A 16,943-nucleotide genomic window follows, 5' to 3' on the forward strand; every position below is an offset into this window, starting at 1 on the left:
ACAAACAAAAAAAAATCTAACTTATTTAAGGCACTATTATTTTGGGGTGTTTCTGTTAAAGCAGCTGAACTGATAGCTTAGCTAAATACCATCCCATATGCCAATCCCTCTTATATCTTCAACTCTAACTCTCCCTGGAACTATCTAGCTGCTTAGAGGCAATCTTCACTTTGATATCTAATAGGCTTCTCAAACTTTACATGGCCATTAGAGAACTCTTAATTCCACCCCTCCCAAATATGCTCCTTCCTCAGTTTCCCGCATATCAGGAAAGAGTACACCTGATTCAGGAGTTACTGTTGATTCCTTTCTTCCTTTCACAGCTCATATCCAAGTAACAGCAAGTACTTCAACAAACCCCAAATCGAACATTTCTGCACCTGTAATACTACCACATAGTCTGAGCCACTATCATCTCTCACATGAACTGAAAGCCTCTTAACTTGTCTCCCTGCTTCCACTCCTGCCACCACATTCCACTCTCCAAATAGCTGCCAGATGATCTTTCCAAAACACAGGAAAATACTGTGTTAAATGGCTTTCTAACATACTTAGAAAGAAAACCAAATTATTTACCCTGGCTTAGATCTACCTCCTCCTCTAACATCATCTTGTATCCACTCTTCTTGCCCAGTACTCTACAGCTGCACTGACCCTTCTGTTTCTCAGATACATTAAGCTTGTTCCTTTCTTAGGGTCTCCACAGTGGTTTTTTCCTCTGCTTCTCCCTGATCTTCATATAGCTAATTCCTTGTCATTCATATCTCAGCTTTAAGTGTCATCTCCTAAAAGAGGCCTTCTCTTATCCAATCTAATGTAGCCCACACATTACCTTGTATTATAATCTGGACAGCACACAACCGGAATTATTATTTTTTTGTCTATCATCGATCTCTCTTCCCACTAGAATGGAAGTTACATGACAGCTCAGCCATTTTTAGACTAGTTTACTCCTGAATTGCAGTGCCTAGCACACAGTAGGTGCTTATTATTTTCTTAATGAATTAATTAAGTTGAAAGAATAAAATATTTTATTGTTTATGCTATTACAGTTTCCCCCCCTTTGCTCCCCTCTATCCAACCCCTCTCCCTCAGGCAATCCCCACACCATTGTCTATGTCCATGGGTCATACATATATGTTCTTTGGCTACTCCATTCCTTATGCTATAATTTACATCCCCATGACTATTCTGTAACTACCTGTTTGTACTTCTTAATCCCGTCACCTTTTTTACCCCCCCGCCCCCCAAAGAATTTTCATATGATGGCTTCCATTTTCTCTGTGAAGTAGGAAACAAAATAATACTTTGGGAATGAAACTCTAAAGATAATACAAAGTTAGGGTGGCAATTATGAAGAACAGGAGAAAGAGCTGGAAGTAATCTCCTTGATTCTAGTCCAGTTCTTTTTCTATGAACCACATACATTTTCCCATTAGCTACAGAAATATATTTGCATGTAGATAGTATTAGAACTTGGACTAATGTTAATAATAGGATAAACTCAGTTAGCAGATTCATTAATAATAACCCTACCTATACTTTAGTTAAGGGGGCATCTTCCTTAGAATTGCCATGCTCTAAAGTATGGACTAAAAGGACTGTACTAGGGCCAGAAAATGAAAGATTAGCATTCATATACTGATAACACATTCAACTACATTCTCTCTTAAACACAGCTATTAAATACCACAATTAACTAAGAAACCCTCAGCTCTAACTGATATTATAAAGACAATAAAAATGTAAATAGAGCCCTGGCTGGTGTGGTTCAGTGGATTAAGTGCTGGTTTGTGAACCAAAAGGTTGCTGGTTCGATTCCAAGTCAGAGCACATGCCTGGGTTGAAGGCTAGGTCCCCAGCTGGGGGCGTGCGAGGGGCAACGAATCAATGTATCTCTCACAAATCAGTGTTTCTCTCCCTCTCTTTCTCCCTCCCTTCTCCTCTCTCTAAAAATAAATAAATAAAACCTTTAAAAAAAGGCTAAAAAAATGTAAGAAGAGCCCTAAAAAAAAATTGGTAATCACTGTGTGCTATTTATAGATTTTAGGCTACAACTGGTCATTAACTTCATTCACTTACATGTTGATAATACTTGCACACCTTGTAATAATTCATACATTTGTGTTAAGCCTAGTGAGTTGAAATATAGGCAAAGGTAGATACCTGTTTCTCTTCCAATCTGACGTGTTCCTAGATTGATCACAGGTGTTCCAAAAGCTCCAACCTCTCGTACTCCACAACTGCTGTTCCCAATCATACAACCAGCATGAGCAACCAACTGTATAAACTGGTCAAACGGGACATGTTTAACTGCACGGAAATTAGGATGGTGCTCAATGCCTTTCTTCCGCATCACTCGAACCATCTCTTTGCTCCCTGTGAAAATGAAAAGAACCAATTGTTACACAGTTTATGATAAGCAATTTTCACTGGCAAGTGTAGCCCCACTTAAAGAAATCTTCCTATAGAGACTCCTAACAGTTATTGAAGAAACAGTCATTTTAACTGCTGACTTTTTCATGAGTGATGAATATCTAAATTATCCAGTCAGCTCTCTACTTCAGCTCATCTAGAAACTTTAAACAGCAGAAGTTAGGACTTTCCAAATAGCATTCAGCAAAGCAAATACCTTTTATTAGTGCTCCAGTAAAAGCCTTCACCTTAAACAATTAAGAGGTTCAAGACAGGCCAGCGGTCTCTATCTCTGAAGCTGGGAGTTCCTCAATGGGAAGGTCTCAGGCTCTACACACCAAGCAGACAACAGCTCAATGAGACAGCACTCCCACTGATGTGGACTAGGCTCCAAGAAAATATGGATAGATTCTGATACTGTGGCTGGCATCTTATTTTAAATGCATGATTTAAAAAAATGCTAGAGATATATGAGGGAGAGGCAACATTTAATGCCTCTCTGCATGCAGCTCTGCTCACCCTTTCCTAGCTACCAGGGGAGACAAAGTTGCTCATCTGGTTGGTTAGAAGGCAGGACAGCAACCACACTGCATGCACCAGTGGGCAGCAGCTACTGATTTAACAGAAGCTGGGAGTGCAGTGTTCTCTCTCAGTTTAACCTTCTCTATCTGGAGAGATAAGTAATAGACTCAGGGTCTAATTCCTTAGCGCAGGCCAGGCCACTTCTCCCCTGCTAGAGCATGCCAGTCACCACCTATAATTATTGTAGTGCATGGAATGCCAGAAGGCGCTACTATTCCAAGAGTCAGATTTGGGCTCAGCTGAAGGCTTCTCTATGGCTTAAGCCTAAACCATGGGTACTAATCCTGTTTTCCAGAGAGTTCTACATTGGGGAACTGGGCACTAGCAGATGAGAAAGTGATGCCTTGATTCTTATTTCCCTATTGTTCCTTGTGTATATTTTATCAAAAACTCTGTGAGAAGGAGAGGTGAGTAGCAGTCATGATTTAGGCATTCCCGGGACCCTTTATTTTCAGAGGGGAAAAATATTTCTAATGTAAAGTATATACAATTAGGAAAATATATTACAGAGTATCATTGACAATGAATACTGAACAAGAGAGATGTAAAATTACATTAAAATATTTATATATAAAAGTTTAAAGGTTTATAAAAGAATAAATGTTAAGATTTTTGAAGTACTGATAAATTACCTGGACAAAATCTGGGTTATATGTTCTTAATTTTTTCCCCCTCAGTTAACACCCTACTTTGTTTCCCCTAACAATAAAGATTATTCAAGAGACACTAAGACAGGGATTCTTTCCGAGAAAGATGGTGACATCAGGACATTGCAGCAAAGGGGTCCTGCCTCTTTTACCACAAAGTGCTTAAGAGCTCAGCAATGAGTGGTGTCAGCTAATAATAACCAATATTTGACAATCCCTTGGTGTCAGGCCCCGCTCTGGCATTTCTCATTTGTATCTCATATCCCCATTAACATGGTTAAAGTCTCACTAGCACCAAAGCCTACAGCACCATCCACCAGTAGGTGATCTATCAGGCAGGCTTGACGATCAACTAGGGACTCTAGATCTGAATTATTTAAGCTCAAGATTACTTTAAGGTACAGATAATATGATAAGAGAACAAGAAATAATAATAATGGCTATTTTACTGTGGTTAGTGGTGTCATTACTTTCTTAAAGATACTCTTTCAACCTCTAAGGTTTGTCTCTTATCTACTGCATTTTCTTACTAGTGCAAATTGGGGGGAAGAGATTTAACATAAAATTAGAATGGGGATTAGGAAGTTTTTTTTTTTTTTGTCTTTTTTTTAGTATTTATTTCCTATTAAATTTCTACTAGACTTGACAAAAACATCACAACCTCGTCAATCTACTGCAAAAATTGGTGATGCTTTGAAAACTGGAACACATTTCAGAATAGAGCAGCCTTTAATACAAAATGAGCAATATAAGAATGGCAGTCAAAAGAAGACATAAGAGAAACATACAACTGGAAAGGTAAGTGGCATACTTTCATTTCCAAGTCCAATTACCTGCATCAATATTTGGAAACAGAACTAGGGTCCTCTTGTTAAATGAGATAAGTGCATCCAATGTTAACTCAAACATTTTAATGGAATGCTTAATGTCAGTGGTCACGGGGTGCTGTAGAGCAACAATGTAATCTTTAGGTTTTACATCATCACCTGTTTAAAGAAAATCAAACCACATTGCTTCATTAGTTAAGAATCTCAAAGGAGGAAAAAGCAAATTCCAAAAGGCAGACCCCAGTTCGGTTGCTAGTCAGGGCATGTGCCTGGGTTGCAGGCCAGGTCCCCAGTTGGGGGTGCATGAGAGGCAACCACACATTGATGTTTCTCTCCCTCTCTTTCTCCCTCCCTTCCCCTCTTTCCTAAAGTAAATAAATAAATAAAGTTGTTTTAAATGCTAATGAAAAAGTTTGTTACATTTTTAGTAGGTCATCTAAATTAGGTTCAAATGATAAGAACTTATAGCAAGTCTAAGGATTCAGCAAGCATAACATTTTACAAAGGTGCTTGCTACCACAAATAAAATATATAACTTTAAGTAGCAGACACTACAGTCCACTGTTTCAAATCCAAAATTTCTCACAGCATTAGAAAAACGCGAATCTTCCCAATTTCTAACTAGTGTAGCTAATGAATTATCAGCAATACCAATGAATATGTTGCAAATCAGGGCAGTTAGAGATTGAACAAGCCCCAAATATATTTCAAATAAATACGTAGGAGTATCCCCATACCATCACCCACCAGATTCCACAAATGGCCAGTATTTCTAACCCTGTTCAAAGCACTTGAAAGGCTTCACTTATCCCCATGCCAGGATCCCGGGGACAGGTCCTCAGCAAAGATTGAAAGTGTAAATCGTTCAGATGGACAGTGCTATGCCAAAGAAACAAAATATTGATCAACACGGCCTATATTATCCCACAACACTGAAACTGAACTCTGCTTGCTTATTTTTAATGAGAATATATTTCTTTGTGATATTTATTTTAATGACCAACTTTATTACACTATGTTTATCCTTAATTTCCAAATTCAAACAGTAGAAGTTATTTTTTATGATTTAATGGTAACATAATTTTTACTAAGAATCTTCAGTAGTATTTGATTCAAAAGACTATAGGTTCCAAAATTTTAGTTAAAAAATTATCCTATATTATGTTCTAAACTGGGTTTGGGGGGATATAATTATTAAATTTGTGTGCACAGTAGGAAAAAGATCTAAAGGCCTAAAATAATCTATCAGAAACAGAAGTCTTAGAAAGATGGGATCAACATAAATTTAGGTAAGTCACTAGATGGAGATCAGGGCCATTAGAAACTATGGGGAGGAAAAACAGCGATAAAAGAGATAAAGGATATGATACATTTGGTCCCGCTATAATGCACATTGCTATAATGTGAATTAGCCCATCTGTGACTGGTAAATCAAAGAATGATGTCAGCCTTTAATGTAGTAGTTGAGTTATTCGTACATGATTCCCCACGGCTGGATACAAATAACCTTAACATACATGTACACAACAAGCTGTGGAATACCTGTGTCTCTGACCTCTGTGGCTTTTGGTGCTGGTGGAGGAGGGACTGGCAATTTTTCTTTAGGGTGAGGACGTTATAGAATTTGGCAGTCCCATGCAGAGGACCATTCTGTATAAGTTATTGCTACAACTTATTGCTAAGGGGCAAGTGGAAGGTGAAGAGGAAGAAAAGTCACAGCAGTTTAAAATCCCATGAGAGCTTTCTACTTCTCATTTATCTTCTCCGTTAAGTGTGACTAAGAAACATCTGCACTATACAGAAAACAGCCATATAATGCAAATGCAGCAGGATTGCACTGTGTAACCTAAGATTATATATGGAGCCAGTTCCTTGATAAAAGGATGGCAAAAGAGCAAACACTAGATGTCTTAAAAAAAAAAAAAAAGTGAAAAAGAACACACAGGACAATGAATTGGAGCCACCCATCACTGGCAATAATACGTCTTGTACAAAGCCTACAGGTGCTTCTCGATGCACAACGTCTGACATTATCACTCTGTCTTTATCTCCAGAACTCAGCAGCTTCAGCCCTTCCATTAAAGTACCAACATTTTGTTTTGTGTTGAAGTTCTGTATTTACTGTGGCATTTCTTTCATTATTGGGAATTTAACATGTCTTTTTAACTTTGCTAATATTTTTATCAGGACTGTTATTTATTATGTTCTGGTTACAATGTTACATGTTCTGAGTGGCCTACCCAACACTTATTCTTCCTATTTATAAGCAGTGTGATCAGTATGAGAAGCAGCAAGTACAGACTGCACAATGCATTACTGCCAGGGGTAGGTAGTCTGGACTCCTCCCCATTCTCTTCCCCCCAACACATATACTGGTTTTTTTTTTTTTCAGTCTAGTTTTTACTATTTTGTTATCTTTCTTTTCATAAAGAAACTGCTCAAATGGTTCCAAATAGAACTTTAAGCCCTATAACTACAAGCTTGCTGCATTCTGCTTTATAAGGATTATTTTCTATTCATTACAAGTTTTTCAAAAATCCAGTTTTGTAGAACACATACAGAGCTAACAGTATAATCAGAACAGAATGAAAGAATGTTTACTTAGAAGCATACAAAAAGAGACTAAAGAGACAAGTTTGTTCCACCAGCATTATCTAGACAGGTTCTTTAATAACTACAAATCTGTCTAAGAATAAGAAATATATAGAATGGATTAACTTAGTAGAAAAGCCCAATCCATTTCCTGTTTTAATGTGATCTGATTTAAAATATACACAACCATCAAATCAATGTATTCATTAACTTCATTATTCAATAGATCTACCTCTTTAAAAGGAGAGTCCTAAATACCTACTCAGATGATTTACCCTGATCTGTCCTCTAAATAGTACTCTCACTATAAACTAACCAAATGAAATTCTAGGAAGCTAGATCATTGAACATTGAAGGATTCAGACCTTAAGGCTTATTTACAGAGATAACAAACTCTAATGGTGCAACTATGACTTTTGCTTTCAATAATAATCATCATAATTCCTTTTTATAAGTACTTATGGCTTACTAACCACTTCCAACATTCATTATCTCATCTGAGTATTCCAACAATCATGTAAGAAAGACATTAAAATTAAAAATAACAAATATTTAATTGTACTAAAACCAAAATAAAGGAAAGCAAAAATAAAAATACCCATAATTCTACTAACCAGAAATAAATATTACAAATCACTTGGTGTACATACTTCCTTAAACTTCCCATTATGTTACTGCTGTTATAGAAATGGCATCATATTATACATAAATAGTGTAGCTTGATTTTTCCCCCTTTTGCTATGTCAAGATCCCTGTAACTATTCACCCATCACATTATAGTTAATGTATTAAAAAGCATTTCACTGTATAAATATCCATTAAACCTATTTTACAGAAAAGGTGAGTCTCAGAGGGGTAAAGTCAAACCACAGGGCAAGATCTATGAACTAAAACCTTAGCCTTCTGATTGCTAATGGAATATTCTATCCATGATAATTTCTGAAAAAACTGAAACATACCCAACACTGACAAACACAACCATTAGACCGATTAAAGTCTGATACGTACCTAACCACATCCGAATGATGCTCATGTAGTCTTTGTTCTTGGCACAGAGAAGTTTGTCATAGGAAGGGCAGCCTGCCAAAAGGATGCGATCATGGTCCTCACACATGGATATCAGGTGTTGCTCTGCACTTCGGGTGCAGCACACGTGATAATGCGCCAGTTTTGTTATGGCGTGTCTGATAGAATCGTCAATGGTCCCACTGACCTCCCCACCTTCAATGTGAAGGATTCGGATGTTCATCAAGGCAGCAGATGTTGCCAGTGCCAGGGCATCAAACCTGTCTCCGTGAACAATCATGATATCAGGCTTCAGGCGATTAAGGACATCTGGTAGCTTCACCAGGGCCAGGCCTACAGACTCAACCATGGCTGCCTCATCTTCCCCTCTAACAATCGTGTGTAGCCTGGTGTTAATGTCAAAGTCATCTTGTTCAATCATGCGGTATGTATTTCTAAAGCAGGAGAGAAATAAAGGTGTGAGAGCATATTCTTAAATACAGGGCCATAAAAACATGAGGAAAGCAATCTAGAATCAACTCTGAAGGGAGAAATATTTTATAAAATTTCCTTGTTAAATAAATCAAAGTATAACTTACAAAAATGTAAAGCACAGGGCATTGCATAGATCACTTGATTAATTTTTCTGCCTGCATACCCTGTAGCCACCGCCCAGCTTAAGATAAAACTATTCAGCTGCTCTGTCTGTGGAGTAGCCACTCTCTGTGTCACTGCTTCACTAATAAACTTTTCCACTAAAAAAAAAAAAAAACGTATAACTATCCGGCAGCATCTTGGAACTCTCACTTATGCAGTGAGCACCTGGAGGGAGAACTATCTGAGGGAGAATTGTTTATATTAGGAGAAAAGAGACCAAAATTTACAATGGCCATGACTTTTTTTTATATATTTAGATTTTTAAAAAGAAATATGCTACTTAGTAGGGAAAATGTTACTTATAAAAGCAGAGTTCATTTAAAAATAGTAGGAAACCAGGATACCTGACATATTACTAGAATGTAAATTTCTGAATGATGGAAATTACCTGAATTTTCTTTGTATGTTACTATTGATGCAGCATAATTCTGTCTGGGGTGAAAAGGTAAGTTTTAAAGCATTAAATTGGCTGTGAAATGCACGTTCAAGTCTGTTTCATGCTTCAACAACAACAGCAATTCTCAATGCCTTAAAGTTTCCTATCTTTTATGATGAGATTCTAAAATATATGGCTTTTTTTCTAAATATATAATACATTTATTATTTAAAAATTGAAAAATACTGAGAATTATCACCCATAAAACTACACTCAGCAATATCAGTGTTATCATTTTGATTTTATTCCTAGCCATTTCATGCATATTTTAACATGGTTGAGAACATATTACACAATTTTGTAATTTACTTAAACCATTTAACGCAAATATTTTCTGAGATCATGAAACTCTTTACATACATCACTTTACATCATATGGATGTCCTAGTAGTAATTTCACAGATTCCTTTGGATTTTCATACACAAGCTATGTTGTCTATAAATAAAGACAATTTTTGTGCCTTTACTTACATATCTTGCTTTATTGTACGGGCTGTTATGTCTAATACAAGATGAAGAGAGGTGGTGAAGGTGGAAGTCCTTACCTTGTTCCCAATTTTAGAAAGCAAATATGTTAGTTATAGGTTTTTCACAGGTGCCCTTTATCAGATTGAAGAATTTCTATTCTATTCCAAGTTTACCACAAGCTTTTATCTAACTAGTTGTTTAATTCTGTCAAATTTTTTTTTACTATGTATTGATGATCATATGGATTTTCCCCTTTATTCTGTTAAGACATGAATTATACTCATTGATTTTCAGATGTTAAATTAACTTTGAATTCCTGAGATAAAACCACTTGGTCATGATGTATTAATTGTTTTTTTATATTACTGGATATGACTTGCTAATATTTTGTTTGTCTGTATTCATGAGGGATACTGATCTGAATGTAATCTCCTTATAGTGTCTTTGTCAGGTTTTGATATCAGAATTATGCTGACCTTACAATGCGGGCAGCCCTCTGCTCCTCTACTTTCTGACTTTGTATGAGATTGGTGTTATTTCTTCAACTGTTTGATAGAATTCATGAGTGAAGTCATGTTTTTTAAAAATTATTTTTATAGGAAGTGTTTGATAATGGATTCAACTTTGTAATAGATATAGGGTTACTAAGATTTTCTTTTTTTCCTCAGTTTTGGTAAGCAGTGTTTTTCAAGGAGTTTGTCCATTTCATCTAAATTATCAACTTTCTTAGCCTAATATTCCCCTGTTAGTCTTTTAATGGCTATAAGATTTTGAAAGAAATAACTTTTGGTTCTGTTAATATGCTCTATTGTTTAATCTACTTTTATATTTCATCGATTTCTCATCTTTAATTATTTCCTCCCTTCTACTTACTTAGGGTTTCATTTTCTCTCTTTTTTGTTTAGTAAAGTGAAAACAGATAATTGATTCTAAATTTTTCTTTTTCTTTTTTAAGTTTATTGTTTATTGTATTTTTTCCATTACCATTTATCCTCCTTATACCCTCCTCCACATTCACTTACTCCCCAAACTTGTCTTCTTTTTAATAAAGGTATTTAAAGGTATAAATGTCTCAGTGAGCACTGATTCATCTATACCCACAAATTTGATATACTGCAATATTTATTATACAGTTCAAAATATTTTCTAATTTCACTCAGGATTTCTTTTTGACCCATGAGCTTAAAACTTATAAATAAAACAACCTAATTAAAACATAGGCTAAAGACCTTAACAGACCCCTCACCAAAGAGGATATAAAGATGGCAAATAAGCTTATGAAAAGCTGTCTCATACCATGTGTCACCTGGAAAATGAAAATTAAAACAACGATATACCGCCACACACCTGTTACAATAGCCAAGACCCAGAAGACTGACAACACCAAATCCTGGTGAGGACATGGAACAACAGGAACTCTTTCATTGTTGGGGGAACGCAAAATATCCAGTCACTCTGGGACACAGCTTGGCAGTTTCTTACAAAACTAAACATACTCTAGTCATACAGTCCAGCAAACGTGCTGAAAACTATGTCCATAATCCATACAGAAATCTGCAAAACAGATGTTTTTATAGCAATTCTTCTGTGCTAAAAAGAAATTACTATCAAGCTATTAAAATACATGAAGGAAACTTAAATGCATATTGCTAAGTGAAAAAAGCCAATCTGTGGAGATGGTAAAAAAGAAAATCAATGGTTGCCTGGGATTGGGGGGAAGAAGGGATGAAACGGGTGAAAGGGTAGGACATATTTTTTAGGGCAGTGAAACAACTCTGTATGATACTGTAATGATGGATTCATGTCATTATAGATTTGCCTAACCCACATAATTTATACCACCAGTTGAACCCAAACATGAACTAGAACTTTGGGTGATAATGATGTCAATGTAGGCTCATCAATTGTCATAAATGTACCACCCTGGTGAAAGATGCCGATAATGGGGAAGGCTATGCACGTGTGGGGACAGTGGGGTATATGGGAAACTTCTCTACCTTCTCCTCAGTTTTGTTGTAGACCTAAAACTTAACAAATAAGGCCTATTTTTTTTAAAAGATGAGCTTCTATATACCTGTATATTTTATCATTTCTAGTCATTCCTTCCTGTAGATCTAAGTTCCATAGAGTATATATCTCTTTAGTTTGAAGACTTGCCCTTAGTATTTTTGTAGTGCTGGTAATAATTTGCTCAACTTTTACCTGAAAATATCTTTACTTCAACCTTGTTTTTGGGAGATATTTTCATTCAATAAAGATTTCTGGGTTGAGAGTTTGTTTTTTTTCTTTGAGCACATTAAACATGTTCCATTGTCTTCTGGCCTCCACTGTTTCAGATGGTGAGTCGGATAGTATTAATATTACTATTTCCCTGTAGGAAATGTCTTCTGTCTTATTTTTCAAGATTTTCTTTGTTTGCAGCAGTCTGACTCTATGTCTACAGGTAGTTTTCTTTGTATTTATCTATTGGGGGTTGTTGACCTTTCTGGATCTGTATACTGATATTGTTCACTAAATTTAAAAAACTGGGCAGTATTTCTTCTAATAGTTTTCTGCCCCAGTTCTCCCCTCCTATCTTTCTCAGACAGCTATTAAATATATATATTACATTCTTAGTTATGCTGTCCCAGAGGCCACTGATACTCTGTTCTTAATTTTCATAATTTTTAAGTTTTGTTCTTTATCTGAATAATATCCACTGATCTGTCTTCAAGTTCACCAACCTTCTCTTCTCTGCAGCATCTACATCAGGTGAATTTTTATTGCATATATTGTACTTTTCAGCTCTAAACTTATTTGGGGGTTTTGTTTAATAGCTTCCATTTCTCTGTATTAGGGTTAGCTGTGAGAGAGTTAGTGAGATAAAAGCTGCTCTGTCATTGTAAAAATATGAACTTTTTTTAAAATCCTCACCCGAGGTTATGTTTATTGATTTGCGAGAGGGAGGGAGAGAGGGAAGGAGGAAAGGAGGAGAGAGAGAGGGGTGAGAGGGAGAGAAAGAAACATCAGTGTAAGAAAGAAACATCCATCGGTTGCCTCTCATACTCACTCCTGCCAGGGATTGGATCCACAACCCAACTATGTGCCCTGACAGGGAATTGAACCTGCAACCTTTGGTGTACACGATGACATATCAACCAACTGAGCCACCTGACCAGGGCTGAACTTCTTTTTTTAAAAAAAAGTATGTTATAATTTCTTGAGTTCAACATTTAGTTGTTTCTCCTTGTTTTTCTCCCTTATAATGAAAGCACTTATGACCACAAATTTATTTCTAATTAAATATTTTCCTTTATAATTTTATATTATCTCTTATTTTTATTATTTATCATTTGTCTCCCACACCTAAATGATAAGTTCTATGAATTCAGGTATGTGGTTTCTTATTTGCAACCTGATACATTCTAAATGCTTAATAAATATTTGTTGAGTTTGCAGAGATCTTTTTTCTTTTCTTTTTTCCATTGAGGCATTTTATTTGCACATATATAGTACATTCCTAGGAAAATAATCCCAGGATTTTCCCTCCTGTGTGTTTTTGTCTTACTTCTTCATGGTCCATGATGCTAACTGAAGTTATCAGTACAATGAAACCAAATTGACAGAACGGAAGCAGGTTATTCTGCCATTTTTCTAGATCTTTGAGTTTCACATCAAATCTGGGGCTCATTACTCAGTATTTGTTTAACCTTCCTATGAGGTTCACAATTTTCCCAGCGCTGTGATCATCAATAATTTTAAATTTGCCAGTGTAATCCGTGCTTCATCATCACGGTTAGAAAGCGGATGGTGGCTTTGGAGCACCACTTAATAAGAACCTGGCATTTGCCTCTCTTTTTGGCCTTGTTGATACTTTTGAGAGCATCAGTGGAACATTCATGTGCACCATTATGGCTGCACAGAAAGATGGCTGAAAGAGCGAATTTGCAGACGTTTTCTACACATGTAGCCATGCTGAGTTACATAACTAATTATTAAAGAGAATTTACAATAACATTTTGTTCACTATAATAATACTTCAAGAAGGCTGAATATACCTATTTTCAGGATATAAATACTATCAGAAATTACCCTTACTGAGCTTGAATTTTGGGCTGCTAGTATTTTATATTACCTGATTAGTTTTGAATCCTAAGACCACAAGATAATTTTACTCCCTGAATCAAAGTCATACTTATTCTTTTAATGGAGGGCAGAAGTAATTGAATATGAATTTTGATTCTGTGTAAAAAGTGATTCTTTAATAGCTGAAGAACCTGGATTTCAAGACAATTCTATTCTGATGGACAGCTCATGCAACATAGCTTTAATTCTGTCCCTCCGACAGAATGTCCATACCTGACCATTTGAGTCTTTCAGGAACCAGAATCAGAATCCCCCCCAAAAAACACTATGTTCCATAAGACCAGATATACTTGAAGAATTTGCTGCCCTGGCTGGGTAGCTCAGTTGGTTACAGTGTCGTTCAGATACACCAAGGTTGCAGGTTTGATCCTCTGTCAGGGCATATACAAGAGACAACCAATGAATGAATGGATAAGTGGAACAACAAATCAATGTTTTTATTTCTCTTTGTCTCTCTTCCTCTCTAAAAATCAGTACAGAAAAAAATAATCCCACATTTAAAAAAAGAATCTGCTAATTTAGTCTTAAATTAAATACAAATATTAAGCTTATTTTTAAACTAAATTTGGTATTAGACAAATATGTTTTAAGTATTTAGTTTGAACTGCTGCCAAACTTGAAATTTTCAAAAACTTTGGGACTATAACCAAAGTAGGTCATCGGTATAGTTTCTGACTTGCTCCAGTACATTTGGCTTCCTCATTTGAACCTCCTCACAGAAGTAGGGACCTCACGGTACCCATAACCACTGCAACCAATTTTCTTATTAATCTTTACTGATAGTACCTCTCCCCCTTGTAAATAACCTATCTCTAAGCCCTGACTAGTGTGGCTTAGTTAGTTGGGTGTCATCCTGCAGACTGAAAGGTCATCAATTAAAAAAAAAAAAAAGAGACTTCCTTATTTTTTTCATTTTCCTGTTATAATTAGGTGTTGTCTGCTTGCTTATCTTCCAAATCACTGGTTTGATGCTTCATCTACTCTATAATGTTGATTCCTTGTAATGTACTCTTCATTTCTGGCTGGTTCTCTTTTATGTTTCTTATTTCTTTGTTGAAGTTCTCACTAAGTTCATCTAGTCTTCCCCTAAGTCCATTAAGCATCTTTATAACTCGTGCTTTGAACTCTCCATCTGGTAAATCACTTGTCTCCATTTTGTTTAGTTCTATTTCTGGAATCTTGTTCTTTCACTTGGGACATGTTTGCCTCCTCAGTTAGGCTGCATCCATGTGTTTGTTTCTATGTATTAGGGAGAACTGCGACATCTCCCAGTCTTGACAGTGGTGACCTTATGTCAATGTCCTGTAGGGCCCAGTGGTGCAGCCTCCCCAGTTACCCGAGCTGGGTGCTCCAGGTGCAGCCCCCTATGTAGGATGTGTGGACCCTCCTGTTGTATTGAACCTTGATTGCTGTTGGCATGTCAATGGGAGGGATTTACCCCCAGGCCAGTCTGGTGCGAGGACTGGCTGTGACCACCATGGAGGATCTGCTGTGCAGTGGCTGATCCCACAAAACAGTACTTACTTCAACAGGGGTCAGGTGATTGCTGAGTCCCTGCCTTGAGCATGCCACTCATGGAGGTGGTTGGGTATTTTGGTGTGGTCTGAAGCTGTCCACCAGGTGTGCTGGCTCTGGGGCCTCCTGGGAGATGCAGGCCAAGGGGCCACCCAGGATGAGCTTCAAAGTTATCTGCAGATGGCTGCTACTTGTGCTAGGCTCAGAAGTGCCCGGGAGAGGCCAATCTCTGAGCTAAGGCCAGCCATCGCTAGTGCTGGGCCTGGGGCCAATTAGCAGGAGGTACAGGCATGCCAAGACCAGATGCTGCTTGTTTGAGAGATTTTAGGGAAGTCTGAACCTGAGCCAAGACAGTTGTTTGTATAAAAAAGCCCAGAAGTGGCTTGGGTTGGCCTGCAGGTTGGGTGGGGCAAGGTCTCAGGGAATCCCCAGGGCAGGGAGAACTGTTAGTTAGGTTGATGGAGACTCAGATACGGTGCCTGACTGCTGGCTCTGTGGGAGGAAGACCCAGAAAAAGAACAATGGCCTCTACCAGCACTTCTTTCTGAGAGAAAGCTGCCCCTTCAGCCCTTGTCCTGAAGCCAGACAATTCAGTCCCCACCCCCCATATGTCCCTGGCAGCAGTGCTAAAGCTCAGAGTGAGAGTCCAAGTACGTCTGTGGGGACCTTTAAGAGAAATGCCCGGGACCCCAGGAGCTCTCTGTCTTACTCAGCCACAGTCCTAGGTGGTTTTCACAGCCAGAAATTATGGGTACTTCTCTTTCCAGCACTGGAACCTGGGCTGGGGGCTCATGTGGGATTGGGACTCCTCGGTCTTCAGCAGCTGAGATATCCCTCCCAATTTTAATTGTCATACGTGGGAATGGGACCGTCCATTCCTCGTCTCCATCCCTCCTACCAGTCTTGATGTGGCTTCTTCTTTATATCCTTGGTAATAGGACTCCTGCTCAGCTAGATTCCAGGGGGTTCTGAATAATGGTTGTTCTGTAGTCCAGTTGTAATTTTGCTGTGGTTGTGAGAGGATGAGAGTACAGCATTTACCTACTCTGCCATGGTGGCCGCTGTTCTGTCCACTTTTCCCCCCATGTTTTTGTTGGGGAAACAGCATAGAGCCAGGTGTCTCAACCTCGGCATTACTGACATTTTGGGCCAGATCTTTGTTGTGCAAGGGGCTGACCTGTGCCTTGGAGGATGTCTAGAAACACTCCTCATCTGTTTAAAAAACTGCTGAGTAAATAAATAAATGAATTTCTAAGTAGTCTTTATTCATTTGATTTCCTTTCCTTTTCCCCCCCAATTCTTAACAGTATAAAAATGCTGTTTTTTAAAAAAAATCCAAGCAGTTAAAGTAGAAAAATAGCTTATTTTTTCTGTTCATTTAATGTCTTCTTAAAGTAGATAATACATTCTCATGGTTTAAAATTCAAGCTACAAAAGGTTATAGAGTGAAATAGACCAACTTCTCACTTTTGTTTCCAAGTCATCCAGTTCTTCTCCTCAGAAGCAGCCAATTTCTCCTGTTAGAATGTACTTTAAATATACATTTCCATTAAGCATTACAGTAGTCCCTCTCTACATAGCAGTTCACTTACTGCGGCCTTACTGTATCGCAGGATTTTTAAAAATATTATATTTCATTATTTATCGTGGATTTTTCGCTATATCACGGGATTT

At 37.4% G+C, this 16,943-nt stretch overlaps 1 protein-coding gene and 1 pseudogene across 5 annotated transcripts in view; both read right to left on the reverse strand.

Moving 5' to 3' along the window:
* The window catches only part of GNE (glucosamine (UDP-N-acetyl)-2-epimerase/N-acetylmannosamine kinase), a 54,870-nt gene that overhangs the window by 16,461 nt on the left and 21,466 nt on the right, over positions 1-16,943 (reverse strand). For all 5 annotated transcript variants that reach the window (XR_016510560.1, XR_016510559.1, XR_016510561.1 and 2 more), the window contains 3 exons: positions 8,072-8,523; positions 4,478-4,630; positions 2,167-2,379 (listed from right to left, as the gene is read on the reverse strand). Coding sequence is in view for 1 of the 5 variants with exons in the window: in XM_090274423.1 (XP_090130549.1) it covers positions 2,167-2,379; positions 4,478-4,630; positions 8,072-8,523 (818 nt within the window). In the remaining 4 variants the exon portion in view is untranslated. The remainder of the gene's footprint in view (positions 1-2,166; positions 2,380-4,477; positions 4,631-8,071; positions 8,524-16,943) is intronic.
* Positions 13,129-13,521, reverse strand: LOC150013392 (small ribosomal subunit protein uS8 pseudogene; annotated as a pseudogene).

The sequence above is a fragment of the Furipterus horrens genome, unplaced genomic scaffold (assembly GCF_987537825.1).
Source record: "Furipterus horrens unplaced genomic scaffold, mFurHor1.1.pri manual_scaffold_4, whole genome shotgun sequence".
Lineage (NCBI taxonomy): Eukaryota > Metazoa > Chordata > Mammalia > Chiroptera > Furipteridae > Furipterus > Furipterus horrens.